Source organism: Ovis aries, chromosome 10 (genome assembly GCF_016772045.2).
Source record: "Ovis aries strain OAR_USU_Benz2616 breed Rambouillet chromosome 10, ARS-UI_Ramb_v3.0, whole genome shotgun sequence".
Taxonomy (NCBI): Eukaryota; Metazoa; Chordata; class Mammalia; order Artiodactyla; family Bovidae; genus Ovis; species Ovis aries.
The window spans coordinates 66,646,110-66,671,683 of NC_056063.1; the positions used below are offsets into that span (position 1 = coordinate 66,646,110).

The 25,574-nt window shown below is 37.5% G+C and overlaps 1 protein-coding gene across 2 annotated transcripts in view; it reads left to right on the top strand.

Moving 5' to 3' along the window:
* The window catches only part of GPC5 (glypican 5), a 1,587,384-nt gene that overhangs the window by 295,235 nt on the left and 1,266,575 nt on the right, over window positions 1-25,574 (top strand). For both annotated transcript variants that reach the window (XM_027973706.3, XM_060394594.1), the window contains exon 3: window positions 2,588-3,282. In XM_027973706.3, coding sequence (XP_027829507.2) covers window positions 2,588-3,282 — 695 coding nt within the window. The remainder of the gene's footprint in view (window positions 1-2,587; window positions 3,283-25,574) is intronic.

Here is a 25,574-nt window from a genome sequence, read left to right on the forward strand (position 1 = left end):
TGTCATAGATAACCTGTAATTGCAGTTTCAAAACCAGGTCAAGCCAAAAGACTAACCCAGGCTGATTGTCACATAGAGACTCCCGAATTTCAGTGCAGAGACCCCGTGATTTGTAGTTTCCCCATACAACCCAGCTGATCAGGGCAGTTGGAAAACCTCATGTTTAATACAATCTCAGTTGGCAGAGTAGCTAACCTCAACTGAACCCTTCCCTGGTGGCTCAGACAATAAAGGATCTGCCTGCAATGCCGTAGCCGCAAGACCCATGGGTTTGATCGTGGATTGGGAAGATCCCTGGGAGAAGGTCATGGCAACCCACTCTAGTATGCTTGCTTGGAGAATTCCAGGGACACAGGAGCCTGCCCGGCTACAGTCCATAGGGTCACGAAGAGTCAGGCACGACTAAAGCAACTTAGCATACGTGCACAGTGTGTAGTTTATACATAGTTTAACATACAGCATAGTGGGTGCTGGAGAGGCGTGGGTAAGCATAGGAGTCCTGCCTAGGTATATGTTACTGTTTAATCACTTCTGTGTTAACTGCCATAAAAATAGAATCTTATCAAAGTGCATTAAACATTAAATTAAAAAAATTCTTATTTGAAGTGTCTGTGCTGTAATAGAGTTGCAACTTCTTTGAAAGTGTTGCTTGCCTTAGATTGTAGTGTAGAGGCACTGTCTCAGTTTCAGCTGCTATAACAGAATACCATAGACTGGGTGGTTTATCAACAGAAATTTAGCAGGGTACTGGCAGTTTCCACGTCTGGTGAAAGCTCACTTTCTGGTTCACAAATGGACATTTTCTGGCCATGTCCTCATTTGGTAGAAGGGGCAAGGGGACACTCGGGGGTCTCTTGTATAGGGTCACTAATCCCATCCACTAGGGATCTGCTCCCCAGGCCGAGTCACTCTCCCAAAGCCTCTATTCCAAATACCATTCCATTGGAAGTTAACTTTCAACATAAGTTTTGGAGGGGACACTCATTTAGTCCATAGCCTGCACTTTGATATATCACACTCAAGCCGGGGACTCAATACGAATCCATCTCAGAATTAGAATACATAGTATATTATGTCTTATATGTATTCTCTGTGAAAAAAAATACTTTTTTTGCTGGTTTTTAGGATATTATGGTATATTAATGACAAAGTTTCACTTCATTAATAGCTCTCCCGGTAACTGTTTTTTTTTTTTTTAATCATTTCACTTTATTCTACTGTTATTTCATCTTTTTTTGTAATATATCAATGGTTTGATGTGGTCTTTACAACCTAATTTAAAATTACTGTAAGATTTTGTGGTTATGGGAGATAACTTTATTGATGTATTTTATAGCTAATTATATATTGACACAGTCTAGTATCATATTTAGGCTAATTTTGAAATGTAGTTGCTAGGATATCCAAGGTGATTGGCTGTTGCCTAAAGCTATCATTTTTGAAATACAGCTTTTACTTGCTAATTACTACTGCTGCTGCTGCTGCTCTTTAGCCACTAAGTTGTGTCTGACTTTTTGTGACTCCGTGGACTGTAGCTCATCAGGCGCCATGGGATTTCTGAGGCAAGAATACTGGAGTGGGTTCTCCAGGGGATCTTCCTAAACCAGGGGTTGAACCCACATCTCATGCATTGGCAAGTGGATTCTTCACCTCTGAGCCACCAGGGGAGCCCTGCTGATTACTACAGCCTCCTTTAATTTGTGGATGAATTATTCTCCATTCTTTCTTTGGAAAAATTGACCTGGAAGCATTTGTTAAAGAAATAAGATAATAAAATATCCCACAGTAAAGTCCCTGAAGATAAGATGATAAAAACAAAAGATCACAAGACAGTTCAGAAGGTGGTCACACACTTATTTCCATCAATTTTGAAACTGATGGACTTTCTCACTTCTTTACAAGATTTGACAATTTTAAGGATGGTTTAGCCATGAAATGCTTTATTTTCTTTTAATCTGAACCTTCTAGGAGGCATGATGATGTTCAGGTTTCCATCTGGAAATTTAACCTCTGTTTAGAGTATCTAGTTGATGATCTACTAGAGAATCCCAGGGACGGGGGAGCCTGGTGGGCTGTTGTCTCTGGGGTCACACAGAGTTGGACACGACTGAAGTGACTTAGCAGTAGCAGCAGCAGCTTTCATTCTGAAAAAAAAGAAAAAGAGAGAAACCATTAAAAGTACAGTAGATGTTGAATCAAATTTTAATGTCATTTTCTTTAGTAAAGATTGAACTCATGAATATAAATTGTTTTCTTAGTGACACTCTTTTTTATCATTTGTGGGTTATAAACAATTATGAATAAAATTAATAAGAAATCACTATTATCCATAACTTCTTTTTGATTTCTATACTTTTTGTGTTTGATCCTAGGAAATACCTATCTATAAAATGTGTGTGTTGTGCATGATGCCCACTTTCTACCAGTCATTTTCCTGGGAAAGCACAATTGGGTTTAGTAGGCTGATCATTTAGATCCTTAGGTTAGGTTTGCTGCATTGAGCTCATTTACTGTGTGGAGCAGATGGATGACCAGTTTTAATATGAATACTAAGCCTTTTCATCCTTTACTTCTGCTTTTGTTACAGAAACCCTTGAAACTCTCATCAGACAAGCAGAAAATTACACCAGCATACTTTTCTGCAACACCTACAGGAACATGGCCCTAGAAGCCGCCGCTTCCACCCAGGAGCTCTTCACCGATGTAGGGCTCTATTTATTTGGTGCGGATGTTAATCCTGAAGAATTTGTAAACAGATTCTTTGACAGTCTTTTCCCTCTGGTCTACAATCATCTCATTAACCCTGGCGTGACTGACAGTTCCCTGGAATACTCAGAATGCATCCGGATGGCCCGCCGGGACATTAGCCCATTTGGTAATATTCCCAAAAGAGTGCTGGGACAGATGGGGCGGTCGCTGCTGCCCAGTCGCACGTTTCTGCAGGCGCTGAACCTGGGCATTGAAGTCATCAATACCACAGACCATCTGCACTTCTCCAAAGAGTGTGGCAGAGCCCTGCTGAGGATGCAGTACTGCCCACACTGCCAAGGCCTGGCTCTCACTAAGCCTTGCATGGGATATTGCCTCAACGTCTTGAGAGGCTGCTTGGCACATGTGGCAGAGCTTAACTCACACTGGCATGTGTACATCCGGTCACTGGAAGAGCTCTCAGATGCCATGCATGGGACCTATGACATTGAACACGTGCTTCTGAACTTCCACTTGTTCGTTAATGATGCTGTGATGCAGGCCCAACTTGATGGACAGAAGTTATCGGAACAGGTAAGCATCCACTCAAAATTTCCTGCTTTCTTAAAGTGCAACAATTAGCTATATACATAAAGTGAGTTGATTATAAGCACATCATTATATACTTTATTTTATTTTTTTACTTTATAATACTGTATTGGTTTTGCCATACATCAACATGAATCCACCACGGGTGTACATGAGTTCCCAGTCCTGAACCCTCCTCCCACCTCCCTCCCCATACCGTCTCTCTGGGTCATTCCTGTGCAGCAGCCCCAAGCATCCTGTATCCTGCATCGAACCTAGACTGGCGATTCATTTCTCACATGATATTATACATGTTTCAATGCCAGATGGCTAACAAACACATGAAAAGATGCTCAACATCACTCATTATCAGAGAAATGCAAATCAAGACCACAATGAGGTACCATTTCACACCAGTCAGAATGGCTACAATCCAAAAGTCTACAAGCAATAAATGCTGGAGAGGGTGTGGAGAAAAGGGAACTCTCTTACCCTGTTGGTGGGAATGCAAATTAGTACAGCCACTATGGAGAAGATTGTGGAGATTCCTTAAAAAACTGGAACTAGAACTGCCTTATGACCCAGCAGTCCCACTGCTGGGCATACACACTGAGGAAACCAGAATTGAAAGAAACACGTGTACCCCCATCGCAGTATTATATACTTTAAATTATGAAAGCTTAATAATACTTTATGAAATAGTGGGAGAACGTATGGGTTGTCATATTGTCATATTCAATTCTAAATATATTTTACATAACACATCAAAATTTTGGTTAGATAAAATACAAATTTCTCCTCTAAGTAGTGGCCGTATTGGGTTAGTTCAGTGAGGTAAAGAGGGTTTGGTTTTAAAATCAGAACCAGCATAAACTTGATTCTGTACTCTTCCATTAATTCTCAAGACCCTTAGCTTCTTTGAGCCCCAGTTTTCTTATTGACAAGAAGAAAATAGTAATAAATAACTTTTGGAGTATTATTTTTGGGGAAGATAGGCAATCATTTAGGCATACTAGCTAGTATACTGCCTGGTACTCCAAAAATGGATATTGTTGGTATTTCAAAAGTATTCAAGGGATTTCTGTGTGTTGATTTTATATCCTGCAACTTTACTATATTCATTGATTAGCTCTAGTAATTTTCTGGTGGAGTCTTTAGGGTTTTCTATGTAGAGGATCATGTCATCTGCAAACAGTGAGAGTTTTACTTCTTCTTTTCCAATTTGGATTCCTTTTATTTCTTTTTCTGCTCTGATTGCTGTGGCCAAAACTTCCAGAACTATGTTGAATAGTAGCGGTGAAAGTGGACACCCTTGTCTTGTTCCTGACTTTAGGGGAAATGCTTTCAATTTTTCACCATTGAGGATAATGTATGCTGTGGGTTTGTCATAGATAGCTTTTATTATGTTGAGGTATGTTCCTTCTATTCCTGCTTTCTGGAGAGTTTTTATCATAAATGGATGTTGAATTTTGTCAAAGGCCTTCTCTGCATCTATTGAGATAATCATATGGTTTTTATTTTTCAATTTGTTAATGTGGTGGTGTATTACATTGATTGATTTGTGGATATTGAAGAATCCTTGCATCCCTGGGATAAAGCCCACTTGGTCATGGTGTATGATCTTTTTAATGTGTTGTTGGATTCTGATTGCTAGAATTTTGTTGAGGATTTTAAACAAATGGGATCTAATTAAAATTAAAAGCTTCTGCACAACAAAGGAAAATATAAGTAAGGTGAAAAGACAGCCTTCTGAATGGGAGAAAATAATAGCAAATGAAGCAACTGACAAACAACTAATCTCAAAAATATACAAGCAACTTCTGCAGCTCAATTCCAGAAAAATAAACGACCCAATCAAAAAATGGGCCAAAGAACTAAATAGCCATTTCTCCAAAGAAGACATACGGATGGCTAACAAACACATGAAAAGATGCTCAACATCACTCATTATTAGAGAAATGCAAATCAAAACCACAATGAGGTACCACTTCACACCAGTCAGAATGGCTGCGATCCAAAAATCTGCAAGCAATAAATGCTGGAGAGGGTGTGGAGAAAAGGGAACCCTCCTACACTGTTGGTGGGAATGCAAACTAGTACAGCCACTATGGAGAACAGTGTGGAGATTCCTTAAAAATTGCAAATAGAACTACCTTATGACCCAGCAATCCCACTTCTGGGCATACACACCGAGGAAACCAGAATTGAAAGAGACACATGTACCCCAATGTTCATCGCAGCACTGTTTATAATAGCCAGGACATGGAAACAACCTAGATGTCCATCAGCAGATGAATGGATAAGAAAGCTGTGGTACATATACACAATGGAGTATTACTCAGCCATAAAAAAGAATTCATTTGAATCAGTTCTGATGAGATGGATGAAACTGGAGCCGATTATACAGAGTGAAGTAAGCCAGAAAGAAAAACACCAATACAGTATACTAACACATATATATGGAATTTAGGAAGATGGCAATGACGACCCTGTATGCAAGACAGGGAAAGAGACACAGATGTGTATAACGGACTTTTGGACTCAGAGGGAGAGGGAGAGGGTGGGATGATTTGGGAGAATGACATTCTAGCATGTATACTATCATGTAAGAATTGAATCACCAGTCTATGTCTGACGCAGGATGCAGCATGCTTGGGGCTGGTGCATGGGGATGACCCAGAGAGATGTTATGGGGAGGGAGGCGGGAGGGGGGTTCATGTTTGGGAATGCATGTAAGAATTAAAGATATTAAAATTAAAAAAAAATAAAATAAAATAAAAGGAAAAAAAAAGTATTCAGCTTTCAAATAGAAAACACCAATTATGTAGTCATTAAATGAAGACTTGTTATCAAAAGTGTTTCTTTGGAGACTTTCCAGAACCTGGGATAGTGATGGTGTGATAATTTTTTTAAACTATGATGTATATGGCATCATGGTGTTTTATTCCAAGAAGGCTTTAATAAGCAAAATAATAAAACCAAAAGACATAAGACTTCCTATTTCTGTCACATTCTGTAGAAATAGTCTCAGGCGCCTTTAGTAATAGTTCTCATATCCCATACAGTGAAGTAGAACATGCTGCTGCTCTTTATCGTAAATATTTTGTCCTGAAATAAAATTATGTTTCTTAGCAATAACAGAATACATCTTCCCACCCTGGCCCTTATTTACTGAATTAATAAACGCTCTCATTATTGACTTTGTAAGTCTGTTGCTTTCATTAATTTCCAATAGAAATTGGATATGAGAACCTTAATGTCCAGGCATATACACCCCACTTCCTTCCTAACTTTCAAGGTCCTCCTGATACCGTATGAGCCAATATGGTACCTTCATGCAAATTAGAAATGGTACCCTCTTTAGGTGGATGGGACTTGAAGGTAGAGTGTGAGCTGGAATTCAGCTCTCACTCCCAATCCACTCACCTGGGTATCCTTACACAGCCAATAAGTTTCCCAACCATGTACAGTTGTCCTGGTTGTTTTGCAATCTCTCATCCCTTTAGGGAGATCATACATGTACCAGAACTTTTGCAAGAGATATAATAAGCCGACTCAAAAGACTTCTAAGATTTCATGTACTTCATAGTTAATGAGGAATAAGCATTTAGGTCTAGGAAACAAAATATCAATATTAGGATATTGCATATCTCCAGAAGGAAAACAAGTACAGGAAATCTGAAATGAAGCCCAGATTTGAATTATTAATTTGGGACAAGCCATCTAACCTCTTGGGGCCAGAATAGATAGATAGGTAGATAGATACCCAGATTTTTAAGATTCTTTTTATTTTGTCTTTTGGAGCCTTGGAGTGCCTTTTTGTATCCTTAAAATCTACCACATAGAAAATTATTGTATATTATTATATATCTAATTTTTTTTTAATTTCAAAGGCTAAACTAACATAAGTTTGTAGTTAGATAGACATGTTTTCAGAATTCCCTGGTGGCTCAGATGGTAAAGAATCTGCCTGTAATTCAGGAGACCTGGGTTTGATCCCTGGGTCAGAAGATCCTCTGGAGAAGGGAATGGCTACCCACTCCAGTATTATTGCCTGGAGAATTTCACGGACAGAGGAACCTGGTGTGCTACAGAACATGGGATCAGGAAGAGTCAGACATAGCCTGTTTTCAAATCCTGAGTTTGCTACTCATTATTCATGTCGCCTGAACAATTTCCTAAAACCCTCTGAGTCTGTTTCATCCTGAGTAAAGAAGGAAATGATGGTTTAAGTGCAATATGATATGGCTCTGACATTGGCAGCTACTTGGTCCCTGAGAAATTTGCTTTTCTCTTTTCGAATTCTGGGGCCACCCCTGTTCAAACCTTGGTGAAGCAGGTTACTTTACTATCTTAAAGGATTAAAATCATCATCAAACTTGTGTTCTATAAATATATTTTAAGCAACACTTTTGTTATATGAAACTCCTTGGTGGATTTTTCAAAGAGCATTCCTTTCTTTTAAGCAATTAATTCTATTTTCATATAATAAATGGTCCTATAACTATCTTGAAAAACATCAGTTATTACTAATGAATTGTAGATTCTTTTTCAAATAAAACAACTGAGATTCTTTAACTTATGGTGACAGAAGGAGAAACTGACATTAAATTCCTTGAAAATTGATTCATTAATATTTATTTCTGCCAACTTCAAAGTGATTTATAAGCTGTTTATCAAGTTTTGATAACCAGTTCACACATCAGTGAATTTAATAAATTCAAAATAAATTACTGGTGAGCCAGAAAATAATGACTTTCTCACATTCCCAGAGCAATCTCTGAGATCTAGTACTTTCAAATCTTGTCTTCAGTAAATACTTGTATCTATCCACTTTAAGAAATCCATAGGGGTACCTGATGCATCTTACTTCTGTTGGATGAATTTCAACTGGAAAAAAATTATTGGTTTCCTGAGGAAATCATAAATATCTTCTATTTATAAAACCATTGAAGAAGCAAAATCTAACTTAGAATGTTTTAATTTTGTAATTGTCTGGGGATTAAGACAAAAATCTAGTAAAGTATTAACAGAGAACCACTGAAGTATGAAGATTAAAAACACAAGTCCTAATCCCTGAGTACGTTTCCCATCTGTTCTACCATTTACTAGCTGTGAGTCTGGGAACTTTATTGTTTAATCTTTCTTGAGTTTCCTCTGGTAAACAGTAAAGTTGCTCAGTCGTGTCCGACTCTTTGCAACCCCATGGACTACCAGGTTCCTCCATCCATGGGATTTTCCAGGCAAGAATACTGGAGTGGATTGCCATTGCCTTCTCCAGGAGATCTTCCCGACCCAGGGATTGAAGCCGGATCTCCCGCATTGTAGGCAGACGCTTTACGGTCTGAGCCACCAGGGAAGCTCTCTTTGGTAAAATGGAACAATAACTGTACCTACATCACAGGGTTCTTTTGAGATTAAAATGAGTTTAGGTTTTCTATGAGATAACTGTTTAAAGCCTGCTAATTATTATTATGTTATATTCTTTATAAATATCATATTGATTTCTCTGATGTTTTAAATACTTTTAAAATGAACACCTCTTTCTTAACCTGTGATATAGAAATCAAAAAGTGTTTTAAATGGGCATTTAATGTAAGCAGATAATTGTAAAGATTTTCCTGAAGGAAAAGAAAAACCTAAAACTTTTAAAGAGCATTATTTTGAAATCTACAATGAGTTTTAATATTGATGATTTTAATTGCTAATTCTTTGATAAAAATAATTTCATTATGAGGAAATGGCTGAATGATTTTCTTGGTAGGAACTGATTAAATGATTGCATGATACTTGATAGGAAATCATGTTTTAATTCTGTAAATAAAAACAGTATTTTAAAAGTACACTTGCTATTGATTAAATTTAGAACATTATTTATTTCTATAATTGAATGCTTTAATTTATTAAAGAAACAAGAATGCAGCATCTGGGTTAATTTCAATGTTTTAATATTTTCTAAATGGAATAAATGTTACCAAGAGCTCAACTGAATGTTGATTCTATACCATTGTAGAAATAAAAAGGTTTTTCTCAGCTTGATTGAAATACAATTGACAAAATAAAATTCTTCTTTAAATATTTGAAAGAATTCAGTAGTGAAACCACCTAGTTCTGAGCTTTGGTAAGAGTTTTTTTTCTTTTTAATTATTGATTAAATCTCCTTATTCATTATTGGTGCTGTTCAAGTTTTCTGTTTTTTCATGTCCTGGTCTTGGTAGGATCTTAATTTTAGGAATTTATCCATTTCTTTCAGGTTATCCAATTTGTTGGCCTATAATTTTTCATAATAATCTCATGGTCCTTTGCATTTCTATACTGTCAGTTGTAATATCTCCTCTTTCATTTATAATTTCATTTACTTTAGTCTTCTCTCATTTTTTCCTTATTCTAGCTAAAGATTAGTCATTTTTCTTCTCTTTCAAAAATTAGCTCTTAATTTTGTTGATATTTTCTTATTTTTTTTTCTGGTCTCTCTTTCATTTATTTCTGTCTGATCTTTGTTATTCCCTTCTTTCTGGTAATATTGGGCTTAGTTTGTGCTTTATCTGGTTCCTTGAGGTGTAAAGTTAGGTTGTTTATTTTAGTTCTTTCTTTTTCCTTAACGTTGGTGTTTATCACTATAAACTTTCCTGCTTTTCCTGCATCTCATGAATTTCAGTATGCTGTGTCCCCACAGCTGGGGGTTGAGGGTGCCCCTCTAAGAAAGTCTGGCACTGTGTTGAGTGTGGAGTTTATAGCAAGTATGTGTCTCAGCCTGTGCTACCTGTTTCCACGTGGGTATTTTTTTCATTTGCTTGATGTGTAATAATTACTCAGCTACTTTCTAAAATAGCTGTGTGTAGTTGCACATATCTGTGTTTCTTTGGGAAGAGGGACCTTCCTAGGGAAACTATGTCACCATCATGGGAATTGCTGCCACAAAAAGTGTGTTTTTAAGCCTGCACTGGGTTCCAAAGCAGATGACACCACCCTTATGGCAGAAAGTGAAGAGGAACAAAAAAGCCTCTTGATGAAAGTGAAAAGGAGAGTGAAAAAGTTGGCTTAAAGCTCAACATTCAGAAAACAAAGATCATGGCATCCAGTCCTATCACTTCATGGGAAATAGATGGGGAAACAGTGGAAACAGTGGCAGACTTTATGTTTTTGGGCTCCAGAATCACTGCAGATGGTGATTGCAGCCAGGAAATTAAAAGACACTTGCTCCTTGGGAGGAAAGTTATGACCAACCTAGACAGCATATTGAAAAGCCAGAGACATGACTTTGCCATCAAAGGTCCGTCTAGTCAAGGCTATGGTTTTCCTGTGGTCATGTATGGATGTGAGAGTTGGACTGTGAAGAAAGCTGTGCGCTGAAGAATTGATGCTTTTGAACTGTGGTGTTGGAGAAGACTCTTGAGAGTCCCTTGGTCTGCAAGGAGATCCAACCAGTGCATTCTAAAGATCAGTCCTGTGTGTTCATTGGAAGGAATGATGCTAAAGCTGAAACTCCAATACTTTGGCTACCTCATGCAAAGAGTTGACTCATTGGAAAAGACTCTGATGCTGGGAGGGATTGGAGGCAGGAGGAAAAGGGGTCGACAGAGGATGAGATGGCTGGATGGCATCACTGACTCGATGGACGTGAATCTGAGTGAACTCCGGGAGTTGGTGATGGACAGGGTGGCCTGGCGTGCTACAGTTCATGGGGTCACAAAGAGTCAGACACGACTGAGCAACTGAACTGAACTGGGTTCCAAAGCATGATTTTTAACAATAAAAGTTCCACTCTGTATTTTTAAATAGAAAACCAATTTTCCACGTCTCTTACCTTTGCACCATTAGTACAGTTTCAGCTGGTTGCATCCAAATTACTTCAGGATGGCTACGTACTTCAGTTTTAAAACCTATCAATATTGCATTTAAGTGTCTGCATTGTACACACTAATGCACTCTAATTAAACTATGTTGTTGAGAAAAGTGATATCTGATCACTACTTCTCTACGCATCTATATTTATCTGAATCCGTAAAATGAAAGCCTAATAAGTTGATGTGTATTTTTAGGTATCTCATTGATATCTTTATATATAAATTGAAAAGAAAATTAAAATAATAGCCTGGATTATTTATAGTAAAATGCTAAATTTTGTTCTGTTTTTTCAATAATGTGGTATATATTTTCCTAAAAATCATGTATATTCAATTGTACATAATAGAGACTGTGGGACAAACTAAGGCACCACATTAGTCTCTCAAGGCTGTGTCCCTGAAACCACTCCTAGTGTGGGAATGGTGGGTGACCCATATATTTCAAGGATGTGGTAGATGGATGAGGAGCCTCTGATTGCCTGGGTCCTGCTCTTGAGTGAACCAGCAGTCACATCCTCTCAGTGATCTCCTCCAACAATCTACACAAAGCCAAGAAGGCATTATTTCTGAAGCAAAGTTAATTTTGTTTCGGAGCTTTCATTCATGTATATTTTTGTCCTTGGCTGTGTGCATGCATGTTAAGTCAATTCAGTCATGTCCAACTCTCAGTGACGCAAGGACTGTAGCACACACACCAAGTTCTTCTCTCCATGGGATTCTCCAGGCAAGAATACTGGAATGGATTGCCATTTCCCCTTCCAGTGGATCTTCCTGACCTGGGGGTTGAACCTACAGCTCCTACCATGCAGGTTAATTCTTTACCACTTGAGCCACCAGGGAAGCCCTTGTATTTGGCTACCAGAGAATGAAGGGCTGTGACCATAGGTTAAAAATAAGCTACCTGTGGATAAAATTTATGAGTAGCTAGACAAGACTTCATTGGCAATACCAGCATAATGTCATTTGATATATCCTGATGATGTTTTCAACAAGATATCAAGTTCACCTTTTCCTAATTTTTGTTTAACTAATGGGGTGACCTAATGTTGAACTTGTAATTACTATTTCTCAAATTATTGTTCAAATTATTGTGATTGTTCAAATGAGTTGTTTCTTTTGAGAAATAAGACTGGAGCTTAACAAGAGAAAAGGCAATGACATAAGAATTAAATTAGAAGCAATTGAAAGGGGAAGATATAAGTTTTTAGGGTAAAAGGCAGCTCAGACAGAATCTAATGATAGTGGGCTAACTGGAAATAGGAAAATCTATAAGTTAACAGAAAAGGAAAGGAAAAAAGGAAGATTCATTAGACCATGAGAAGGTCATTTGGTCCAACTCATCATTCTATTAATATATAGAGATCTCTGAGAGGTTTTTGCACACTTAATTCTGGATGCTAAATAGTTACAGGGAGCTTGCTATTACAGAATTGGTAGCAGAAAAGCATATAGCAATAATTAGTGGGTTTTCTTCTCAATACTAAGCCCATTTAGTTCTTTGCAAATGTTGAACGGGGTAGAATTTTCTGACTAGAGGCAAGTCAAAGTGTTAGTTGCTCAGTTGTGACTCTTCGGATCCCATGGACCAGAGCCCACCAGTCTCCTCAGCCCATGGAATTCTCCAGGCAAGAATATTGGAGCTATTCCTTCTCTAGAGGCAAGTTCTATTGTCCATTGATTGTCTACCCAAATTTTATGATATACTGAGATAGTTCTATAATATTTTAACCTCTGCTGGTAAGAATTTTCTTTACATGTCTGATTAGATCTGAATCTTTCTTCTTTTGAAGACTTGCCCCTACGCTTGTGAATCACGGGACGAGGGGTGGTCACTTTGGCCTTTTGAAAACCTCTCTTGAAATGATTGGCAGTAATTAGGGCCAATCAAGACTCAGGTACCTTATATACAGTAAGTCTACATTTCTTTTAGGAACACATTAGATAACAAACGCATAGTTTAAGGATAGCTATTTCATAAAACTTTGAGAATGTTGCATGATTAACTTATGATTTTTACCTTTCTGAAAAAGACTATGGTATGAATTACTCAAGATTAAGTACTGATAACCATGGTTCTTTATTTCTACTTAATTTCTTGAGAAATAAAAAAAATATTAAATGTCTTATGAAGGCTTAAAGTCCTTTAAAGGGAAATCTGGACAAAGATCTCCAGGAAGAGTTGTCCATCAAGTTTGTGGACAGTTCACCCTTATGGTGAATGACTGTCTGCATCTTAAGTTGCCATGCCTGGTATTGTGGAATGGAATATGTTGAAGATAGGGACTAGTCTTGGCCATCTTAGCTGTCAGCTATGTGAAGGCTTTTATTCTGACTCCTTGCCTTCTTTCTAGGCTTTTGACTCCCTTTTTTATTCAGTATTTATTTACATGCTTTCTTGTTAAGATCATTATTTTAACTATCCAGCTCTGTCTTTCTCTCCTGGAGGACTTACTGAGCTAGGATCGAGTTGGCCAGACTGGAGGGAGCCTGGGGTTGACAACTGGTAGATGTCTGGCATGGTCCTTTCCATTCCCTCACCATCAAAGCCAGATGCTTCTCCTTCCTCAGGGATCTGTTGTCTGGAGGGTTCCTGGTTGTAGTCTCAGGCCCCTATCAAACATGCTTTTTAACGAAATTGGGAATGGAAGGATAATTTTCAGAATTAAAGGTTCTCAAGAAATTTAAAGATTTCTTGCTCAGTTTTTGCATCGTGTATACATCTGCTTTGTTACGTTATTTTCTCTGAGCTAACAGAACTCTTTTTCCTGTAATATAAGCTTTTGACTTCTTGGAATAAAAAGGTTTTAATAATACCCAGCTATTCTTTTTGATTTTTCTGAAATAATTTTTGCTTGAATTTTATAAGTATATAGCAGTTCATATGTAGCACTGATGTTTTCAGCTGGTTTGGACACCTCTAGTCTACCTTAAATGGAATAAATTCTCTTTAAATTGAATACTGCATGAAATTTTTTTTTCCCTTGATGAAGTTCAACAAGGATGTGTTATTTCTGTTGGAGTTTTGCTGTTCCCTTTCTACCTTAGTGTTTTCTTCATGCAGCAAAGCCTTCTTGGTTGCAGATTTGCAATGAATTGATTTTTAGTGCAGATAATTTTTAAGTACATTGATAACTTTAGATTCTGCAGGTAATTTTGTGTACATCTGCTGCCTGGTTTTGAGAGTGTGAGATAATATTCAATCAGTCTCATAAATCAGCAGTCTTTTGGCTTTATGAATTAAGAAGTCTCCAGTCTCCATGCCTTTGGGATATGCTGCTCCAGGTTTCCACAGTTCATGTTGTCTTTCCACAAGAACAGCAGCCCAATCACTCACCTCTAGCAAGTGTTGACTTAGAGGCTTGATCAGACTGTCTTTATTATTAAGAACTCACTCCAAAGGTGAAGTTTTATGAGAGTCTTTTTTTTTCTTTGCTTCTAAATTATATTTACCCATTCTTCCCTTCCATTTTTGAGTCTTATGAAAACAGCTTTATGCTTCTCTGAAGATTGGAACTTACCTCCAAAGTTTCTGTTGCTGCTATCTGAAGCTGTTCTCCATTCTTCTGATGGATTTTGAAGGCTGTTTTGGTTGTAGTCTTGTTACACTTACTTTGATGCATTTCCTAAAAAAAAATTTAGTCTTGCTTATGTCAGCCATCAGCTGAACTTGTAAACATTTAGATTTTTCTCCTTCCTGTGCTTCCTGTAAGTATCTGGTTTAAGCCCAAGGAAAGAAATGTAGCATCTCAGCTCTTTATCCATGGCCTTCCCCTTTCCCATATCTTACAGTAAGTTCTCAAGTTTGGCTTCCAGTCTGGTTTATTTAAAGTATCCAGAGTCTTTTAAAAGTAGCAAAACTTCTCAGTAATTTTATATTTCCCCCCTGGAAGGGCAAGTCTTTGTATCTCCATGCACAGAAATGCAAAGTTTTAAGCACACAACCTCCATTCTGACTATAAAAGTCATCATTTCTCTCAGCCTCTCTTGGGGATCTGGGTCTATACTAAGCTCCCTTGGCAGCATTCCCACTCCTGGGCATGGAGTCTCCAGGATCAGCAGCACACAGAGCATCATCAGTGGAACCCCCATGGCACCCAAGACCGCTGATGACTCATCTCAGCTGGCTAAATTCCTATGGCCGGAAGAGACCATACAGCGCTGCATTGACAATTCTTCCCAGAGAACCTCACTGGTGCCTAGAAAGCAGAACATTTCACATCAGAAATGGTGGAAGTGATAGGAAAAATGGTGCCTCTCAAGATGTGTCCCCCATGTCTGAATCCACAATGTCAGTGGTCGCATCCCATGATACTAGGGTAGGGACTAGGCTCCATAGGTCAGAGGGGATGGCCAGCAGCTCTGGCCATGCCAAGTGTTTTCCTGAATGCCCCAGGAACTAAGCAGGGCAATGGCTTCCTCTGTCTGCAGTTATTCCTGTTTGGGAAGCTCCCAAGTGAAGGGTTGCAGGTCCCCAGTAGTGGCCGCTGATCCTCTTCTTCTTTAATAAACTCCTCATTTTGTGACTTTGGAGACCTAACCCAATCCACGATGGTCAGAGAAGGTTCTGACTCTCAGTGTCCCTTTGGTCTTTGACTGGCTGGCCTTGAGTGTGTGTGGGGCAAATGTGTGGGCAGCCTTATGATGGGTTCTGGGTAGGGTTTCAACTCACTTCTCTGTTTTGACATTTGACAACTAAGGAAGAAATCATAGGAATTTTCAAAATCTTTACATATCAAGAATGTGAAGTATATCTGTGATCTTTTGCCCCCTTCTGCTTTTCTTCTCTCTTTGAGCCCACAGGACCTGCGTGGACCCCAGGGCTGGTGACTGACAGCACTTCAGCAGCAGGGACAGATAGACTGTCCCAGCTCTTAAAACTGAAGCTTACTCTCTCCTTATTCCATTTCAGCCGTCTCTGTGTTCATTTAGAGCCTAGAATAAGTAGATGGAGCATTCTTGGTGGCTAAATCACTCAAGGGAAATATAGTGATAAAAATAGCCAGGGATAGGGCATGGTAAGGGTACAAGAGGGTCAGTGTTAGGCTACGTACTAAACTCATCAATGATCTTGAGTTGTATTTGTCTATATAATATGAATAGTCTTATTTGAAGGAGATCCCACTTCATCCCATCAACCAATAGTAGATGTGTGATGCTGGATATCACAGTTGGGAAAAGGTCACATTTCAAGGTAACCTCCAGGTTTTAATCTAGGGTTAGAAAGCCTTTACCCTTGAATTGGATAAAGAAGCATTCTGAAAACAACCTACCATATTGTCAAATGATAGGCAGTTAAAACTTCCCTCAATAAAGTAGTAAGTATGGAGAAAAATTATCCAAAAAAGATAAGAAGGCAAATATTACTCAATGATGTTTCTATGATTTAATAGGGCCACTACTGACTCATCGCTGTACTGTGTGATTAGTTGCTCAGCCGTGTCCAACTCTTTGCAACCCCATGGACTGTAGCCAGCAATTCTCTGTCCATGGGGATTCTCCAGGCAAGCATACTGGAGTGGGTTGCCATGCCCTCCTCCAGAGAGTCTTCCCAACTCAGAGATCCAACCCAGGTCTTCTGCATTGCAGGTAGATTCTTAACTGTCTGAGCCAACAGGGAAGCCTGAGTTGTCTCTAGGTATATGTAATTTTTCCTTTTTTATTTAGTCTTTTGCTTAATATAAGGATCATACTATGCTCTGTAATGTTAGATGTTATTTAACATAAGATTAACATATCGCAAATAATTTTTCTCCTATTAAATAACAAGCTTTTTTTCTGATTGAGAAGACTAGAAAGTTATTGTTTTAGTTACCTGAAAAATATTAATCACCTTCTACAACTAATCTTAGAGTTCCTTCTTTCACTGACTATAACACTGGTAGATACTTTCGAACAGCTTTACTGTGCTCTTATTCCCTCGTTAAGGAATTGAACAAATATTTCACAACTGCTCATCATTAGTTTTAGAGTCACATGTTTTTATCTTCTTAAAAATTATACTTGGATATAACACATTGAGGAAAACAGTGTTCTAGGTAAGTTATCATAATGGATGAGATTTTTTGAAAGTGACAGTCAAATTCATTTAAACCTTCCTAAGGTGGGGTAATTATTAAATCACATAACTCTAAGTTGAAATATACAAATTACTGAAGATCTAGCTTGATTTAGATCCTTATAAATGTTATCAGCATGCTTCTCTACTTCTCAGTGAAGCTTTGGTCTGTCTTGTTTTTTTCTTCAGGCAGACTGTCCTCAAGAGGTAACAAGGTAGGCTATACAATCTCTAGGCTTATCCCTGTATAGTTTAGCAAGAAAAAAATAGAACTTATTTCCCATGGATGAAAACCTCTTAAACACTTGCTTATTGCTCTGCTTTGGAGCCTGTTCATCCCCCTCATCTGTCTGCTGATACTCTGGCTGGAAATCTTTGGATAATTTCCCCAGCCTGGAGCCATGTATGGGGTCAGCTGATTTAAACAGATCAGTAGAGAGTTAGAGCAGGTGTTCTCCAAGAATAAATAGAAAACAAAAAGAAAACTCAAACAAGAAATGAAGTATACAATATAATAATAAAGGATGCACTTCATAGTGAATATCTTTAAGGATGGTGCCAAATAGCATCAGCATACATGTAACTATGAAGTAAGATACAAATATAATAGAAATATACATTCAAATTAAAGGTTAAGCATAATAGAAACAGACAACTAAAAAAATGTTAGAACTGTTATATAATTCCAGAGCAAAATGGAATTACTAGAAGCATTTGTTTTAAAATCAGGAATAAGACATCCCTGTCATAGATTGTATTCTCCAAGTTAATGTTTACATGGAGTTACTAGTTAATATAATTAAACAACATATCAATAAAAAATAACCTAATAAAAGTGGGCAAAGGATTTATAGAATCATTCTCCAAAGAAGGTATACAAATGACTAATAAACATAGGAAAACATGTCCTACATCAGTAGTTCCTAAAGACATGCAAACCAAAATTGCAAGGAAGCAGTGGCACTTCACAGCCCCTAGGATGGCTTTAATGTAAATGATGGACAATAACAAGTGTTGTTGAGACTGTGGAGAAATTTGGACACTCACACGTTGCTAGAAGGATTATAAAATTCTGCAGCCACTTTGGTAAACAGTTTGGCAGTTCCTCATAACACGAAACATAGTATTACCATGGTGGTGGTTGACTCTGATGATCCCGTGGACTGTAACCCACCAAGTTCCTCTGTCCATGGGATTTCCAGGCAAGAATACTGGAGTAGGTGGCTCTTTCCTTCTCCAGGGATCTTCCTAACCTGTGGATAGAACTGAGGTCTCCTTGCATTGCAGGTGGTCTCCTGCATTGACAGGCAGATTCTTTACCCACTAAGCCACCATATAACCTGACGATTTCATGCTGAGGAATATACCCAAAAGAATTGAATACATATGTTTGAAAAACTTAAATGCATGGATATTCATGGCAGCTTTATTCATAAGAGTCAAAAAGTGGAAATGACCTAAATGCTTATCAACTGATGAATGGAGAAATAACATGTTTTATGGATATACAATGGAATGTTATTTGGCAATAAAAAAGAATACTGATACCTGTTACATGACTTATGCTGCAATGATTAGACCTTGAAAATATGCTATATGAAAGAAATTATTACATAAGACCACATATTATGCTACTCTAGTTATATGAAATATTTAGAATAGCAAAGTCACTGAGATAGACAATAAATTAGTGACTATCAGGGATTGGAGAGGGGATGAAAGAACAGGGAATTACTGCTAATGTGTATAGGATTTTTTGCAGGGGAGAGATAAAAATATTGTAAAGTTAAATAGAAGTGATAGTTGCACATCTCTGTTAACACAGTAAAATTCACTGAGTTGTACATTTCAAAAGAATATATTTTATGGTACATGAATTATATAACAATAAAGCTGTTATAAAAAGTTATCCTGTATACTTTTGAAAATTGACTCATACAAATTGAGAACTAGTATATTTCAGTAAATAATTTCCATTTATATGTTTGTTCTTTTTATTGGCCTATGCTTCTTGAGACTATGGGAACTCAGAGGAGCAATGCGCCTTTTCATTTGTCATCCAAATGACACGCTAAAAATATTTCTAGACATTTTAGAATTAATGCCTCAAGGTCATTCAGAGAAAATGAAAATGTCTTCCCTACAGTGAAGATGTTTGCCAAAAACAAAAAACTTTAGACCTTGAAAAACAGTTTTTATCGTTTAAGAAAATTTTGGGTTGGATAAAAATGGACAAAAATAACAGATAATCTCACTCATTTGTCTAAACATGCAACAAATATATGTTGAGTGCTTTCAATGTACCAGACACAGCTGGACACTGAGTTTATGCCAACTATGCCTGCAGCTGCCTTGTTAGAGCTTACAATGAACTAACTAATTTTTCCATAACCACGTTAGAATCTCAACTCTATCCTCTAGACAAAAGTCAGGATACTGTTTCCAAATGTAAACTATATTATACGTAAAGTCTTTTGGTGGCTTCCTGTTAACCTTAGAATAGAATCTAAAAGCATTTATATCTACCTTTAATGCTTTGCATATCTGGCCTTTACCATCACTTTACCCTCATCTCGAACCACTTTTAATCCTTCTTCGCTCTAGCCATGCTGGAGTTCTCTTTGATTTTTTTAGCATGCAGTCCTCTCCCTTGACTCTTGTCAGTTGCATTTTTCTGGACGTAGGCTATTTCCCAGCCATGCTCCCCAACACGTTTATCTGACTGACGCTAGGGCTGCTGCTCATTTTTGTCTCATCTTAAATCCTGCTCACCCTGAGAAGCGTTCTCTGGCCTCTGTAGAAAAGGTTAGGTGACTCTTAAATTTTCCTTTACAGCTTTTTGCATGCATGCAGTTATTTAATTATTCACATATTTTACATGGGGCTTCCCTCATAGCTCAGTTGGTAAAGAATCTGCCTGCAGTACAGGAGACCCCGGTTCGATTCCTGGGTTGGGAAGATCTGCTGGAGAAGGCATAGGCTACCTACTCCAGTATCCTTAGGCTTCACTGGTGGCTCAGCTGGTAAAGAATCTGCCTGCAATGCGGGAAACTGGGGATCAATCCCTGGGTTGGGAAGATCCCCTGGAGAAGGTAAAGGCTACCCACTCCAGTATTCTGGCCTGGAGATTTCCATGGACTGTGTAGCTTTTTGCATACATGTAATTATTTAATTATTCACATATTTTACATTGAGTTGAGTTCCTTGATGAACACCTGTTGTTCAGTGATAAATCTGGCCTTTCTGCTGTATTGCCTGGACTGTTGGAATTGTCTTCCAGTTGACCTGTCTGCTCCACTTTGACTTACTTTGTGTCTGTATGAAAAAATCCAGACTCTTCAGTATGGTGTACAAGGTCCCCTGGGTCTTGATACCACCCTTCTTCCTTCATCGATCTTATCCTTTGTCCCCTGACCTGCCCTCCTTGCATCCATGTTCCTGATTGAAATACATCACCCTTTCTCCTCAACCTGCATCAACTGGATTACTCTTTCAGTCTGACCACTTCACCAGCAAAACTGGAAGCTCCTCCAAGTATATCACCCTTTCCTCTCAACCCCACATGGACCAGATTATTCTTCTACTCTGACCACTTCATCAGAGAATTCACTGGGTCTTTTTCATCTCTCTATCCTCAGTGCCTATTAAAGTGTCTGGAAGTTTTTGGTAACCTGAAATGACCTCCAGACTCCACAGCACAAACTTCTTGACTAATGCACTGAATTAGATTTAATTTTAAGCATTTATACTTTTTCAGTGAATCCTAAATTACCAACATTTCGTATCTCCCATGAGAGCAGAGCAAGATTATTGTGATAATCTATGATTCTTTAATGAATGCACAAAACACTTCCATTAAACTTTTATGTGGATAAATACTCTGGCATTATTAACATTATATCTGCATTTAACTTAAACCCAGTCAAAAACCCCATTTATCAAATTACTAGAAATAAAGGCAAAGCAAAAATAATAAACATTAAAATCTTGATAGACATGCAAGTAATTTCCATAGTTCGGCGAGTGATCCTATACTGGGCCCTCCACCTTGCAATCCTCAGTCCAGGAGGGCAAACATCAGGCATTAGGGCATTTCCATTTCACGGGTGGACAATCGGAGCTGCTTAGGGAGCTGGAGCAGAACTGAGACAGACTGTCAACCCACATGTCCTTTAAACCTATTTCTGGTTTACTGAATGGCTCGTGGTTCATATAAGGAAGTTTTAAAAACGGTTTTCTGCTGTTTACTCATGTTCTTTTAGGTATTAGCAGTAGATGTTGTTTCAAAAAGTGTATGATCTTAAGTGTGGGTGGAGAAAAGTTATATAAAATATTTATCTCCTAGAGATCATTGTGGGTTATCATCATGTATTAGTGCATCAAAGGCTCTAATAAATCCTACAATTTAAGAATAGTCATTAACTATATTAAGGAGAGCATTTCCAATATATATCTAACCAAGATGCTATATTTACCTGGACAAATATGGATTTTCTGCTAAAAACACTTTGGAAAATGCTGCTCAGAGGTAAGTTTAATGATTTATTTGGGGCTTTGGCCACAGTAAGTTACACTGGGTGGAGCTGAAGGTAATGTAGCCTAATACCTGGCCAGACAGTTTTAAATTTAGAGCTAAACCATTGGCAGATGTGACCATCAGATTTATCCCCTCACATCACGGAAGGGTTAAGTCACCCTAAAATTCACTTGTGGGCTCTGACAACGTAGTCTGTAAAATGAATTACTTTGAAAATCCTATATGAATTTGCTTGAATTGTATTTTTCCAGGTGTAGCAAGGTGAAAATGGTACACTAAAAATTCTCTTGACCTTCTAAAATTGATTTATGTCCATGGAGAGATGAGAGTAAACAGATCTGAGTTAACTACCTTTACCTATATATTATTCTTTTTGCTTTTCACTATTTTTATTCAATCCTTTATATCTATATATTGAGAGTTATAATATTCACAAGGACTACTAGGATGAATTCTCCAGTTCAGAGCATATGCCAAAAGCAGTGAAATACTTCTGGTTTAAAAATATGTATTGTTGGGACAGATTGGAGTTCCCTCACTAACTTGGATATAGATATGAATGCTTCATAGATATATTAAAAATTCATAGTAAACCAATAGAATGTGATATTTTAATTACTTATTTATCAACAAATAATTTTTATGCAATTAAAATACACACCATGATCATCAATGTCCTCGATAGCGAGTTCTTATTTCTACACTGGGATATACAAAAGTCCCACTGTTGAGTCCCAGCCCAGAAGATAATGCATAGAATCCTTTCACCCCACTGTTTGGCCTCCTCTCTTTTGCTGTTGGTTTTTCCATAGCCTGACCCATCTGCTGACTAGCCTTACAAGATGGGCAAATAGAAATATAAATAAAACACACACATTCATTTTAACCTACAAGCAAGAGGGATTTTTAAAATAAGGCAAAATTAATTTTATGTTTATGAAGAATTTGAAATAAATCAGAGAGCAGCACCCACACCTTTAAAATGCTTCCTTTAATGTCTAAATCACCAGACATGGCTGGGTAATGAAAGCAACTACTTTCATTTCATCGTTTTACCTTTTCACCACTTACTGCAGTTTCAAATATAAAAAAGAAGTGTAATTAACAGCAATGTCTTTTCTCCCTTTCTTTAATCTCACCTTCTCTACCACTGATGATTTCAGGTTTCTGACACATAAAAAGCTGTTTATCCCTGCAGTTACTTTGGAGACTCTTGGCACATCAGCCAACTAGAAATTGATTTCTTGGGTTAAATTACCACCTTATTTGTATATATCCAAGACAATCTTTGAGCACCAGACCTATGTATCCAGCCTTCTACTTGATACTTTTCCTTAGAGTGTCCCCAAACTAACTATTCAAAACCCATGAATCAAGAACTGAGCTCATCATCTTGTCTCCTCCAGATATTGACCCAGAAACCTAAGAATCATCACGTGTCAAGCTCTCTAACTTATTTCAAATTCTTCATAAACATAAAATGAATTTTGTTGTATGCCTGTAAGAATGAAAGATTTTAAAATTAAAAAAATTAAAAAAAAATAAAATAAAATTAAAAAAATAAATAACTAAAAAATATCATTAAAAAAATCTCTCTTGCTTATAGGTTAAAATGAATGCATAAGTTTCATTTTTATTTCTATTTACCCATCTTGTAATAATATGATTTTTTTTCACTAATCTTAATATTTGTTTCTCAAGGCGGGAGTGTCTTTTGTCTCTGAACGTGGTAAGACTTGTCCTGGATAAAACACTTTAGGAAACAGCTGACATCCCTCTGTTATAAGGCTTGTCTGTGGATGGTCAGACTGCGGAAAAACCACATTCTTTACCTCCCAATGGCTTCCCTGATAGCTCAGTTGGTAAAGAATCTGCCTGTAATGCAGGAGAGCCTGGTTCGATTCCTGGGTTGGGAAGATCCCCTGGAGAAGGGAACAGCTATCCACTCCAGTATTCTGGCCTAGAGTATTCCATGGACACAGCTGAGTGACTTTCACTTTCACTGGCATTGTTCTTCTTTGGGATTGGAATGAAAAATTAACCTTTTCCAGTCTTGTGGCCACTGCTGAGTTTTCCAAATTTGCTGACATATTGAGAGCATCACAGCATCATCTTTTAAGACTTGAAATAGCTCAGCTGGAATTCCATCATCTCCACTAGCTTTGTTTGCAGTGATGCTTCCTAAGCCTCATTTGACTTCACATTCTGGGATGTCTGACTCTAGGTGGGTGATCACACCATTGTGGTTATCTGGGTCATTAAGATCTTGTTTGTAGAGTTCTGTGTATTCTTGCCACCTCTTCTTAATATCTTCTGCTTCTGTTAGGTCCATAACATTTCTGTACTTTATTGTGCCTATCTCTGCATGAAATGCCCCCTTAATCTTACCCAGTTTTTTCTATGTCCCAACTACCTACCTCATCAATAGGGTATAGGCATAACATTTAGAAAACTCACCCATAACTTATTTTTTTTCCAGATTTAAAGCCCTTCTGTGGTAGACTTGACAATACAACCATGAAAATGCTGTGTGTCTGATTCCCAAACATCTTTTAATCCTATTCTCTCACAGGTGGCTCCCATCTGTCCTTGGTTATCCTGGAGAATTTTTTTTTAAATAAATGTTCAATTTCTAGAGACACTATTGTATTGAAATAAAAGTACTAAGAGTATTCAAAGACATAGTTGTGTATATTTTCAGTGACTTCTAACCACAACCACAACAAATACCCCTCATTTGAAGACTGTGGAATAAATTAGGATACAGCCACACTAAGGAGGATTATGTAAGCATCATAGATAATGAATTTTTAAGCTGTATCAATAAATGTGAATGGATTTTTTATGTGATATTATAGGGCTTAGAAAGTGAAATGATAGAAGCACATGGTATCCTATTCTTATAGGCATTCGATTATATAGTCTATGTGCATAGACTATGTTTATAAATATGTATGTATTTGTATTTATGTGTGAGTGTGTTTATGAGCAATGTACATGGACATGTGAATATTGAGAACAATAGGAAACAATGAATAATGGTTTGCTGTACTTGACTGTCTGGGAAGGAAAATATGTGAGTGGCCATAATAAGGGAGTGGGAGTTGGAGAAGTCAGCAAATTAATAAGAAAAATCTGTGACATTAAAAAATAGAACCCAACATTATGTTACCTCCTTATTTATGACTCATGTATGTGTGTGTATCTCTGTGTAGATGTGCATAAGTTAGAAAGCATAGAACTGGAATTTGTATATTAGCTAGTGATTTCTGGTAAGTTCATGAAATAAGTAATATTTCAGTTGCAATAAAAGCTTTGCAGGGAATTCCCTGGCGATCGAGTGATTAAGAATCCACTTCCACTGAAGAGGGTATGTGTTCAATCCCTGATTGGGCAACTAATATCCTGCAGGTGACATGGCCAAAAGTAAAAAAGAGCTTTGCAGAGATGTATACAATATAAGCCTAATTTAGTAAAATCAGCTCAAAGAAGAATAGAATATCTGCTTGTATATGTTTGCAAAGTTGAGGAGAATGCTGTAGACAGTTAGGTTTCAGCCAATTTGCTTTTCCTTCTCTGGAAGGGAAGCTGGTTAGGTAGCTTTAACACTCATTTATATACATATATATAAATGAATATAACAACAGAAATATGTGGTATTTTATTTTGAATATCTTATTTTATCAAATTGTGTCCTATCAAATCCTATCCTATCAAATTGTATCCTATTTTACTTATCATTTTTTCAATTTTTTTAAACTCATATGTTTGAGTCCGTAATATGTCCTGATATTTTACTTCTACCATTACATAGAATTCTACATTATACTATGATTATGTAGTCAGCATGTGTGACAGA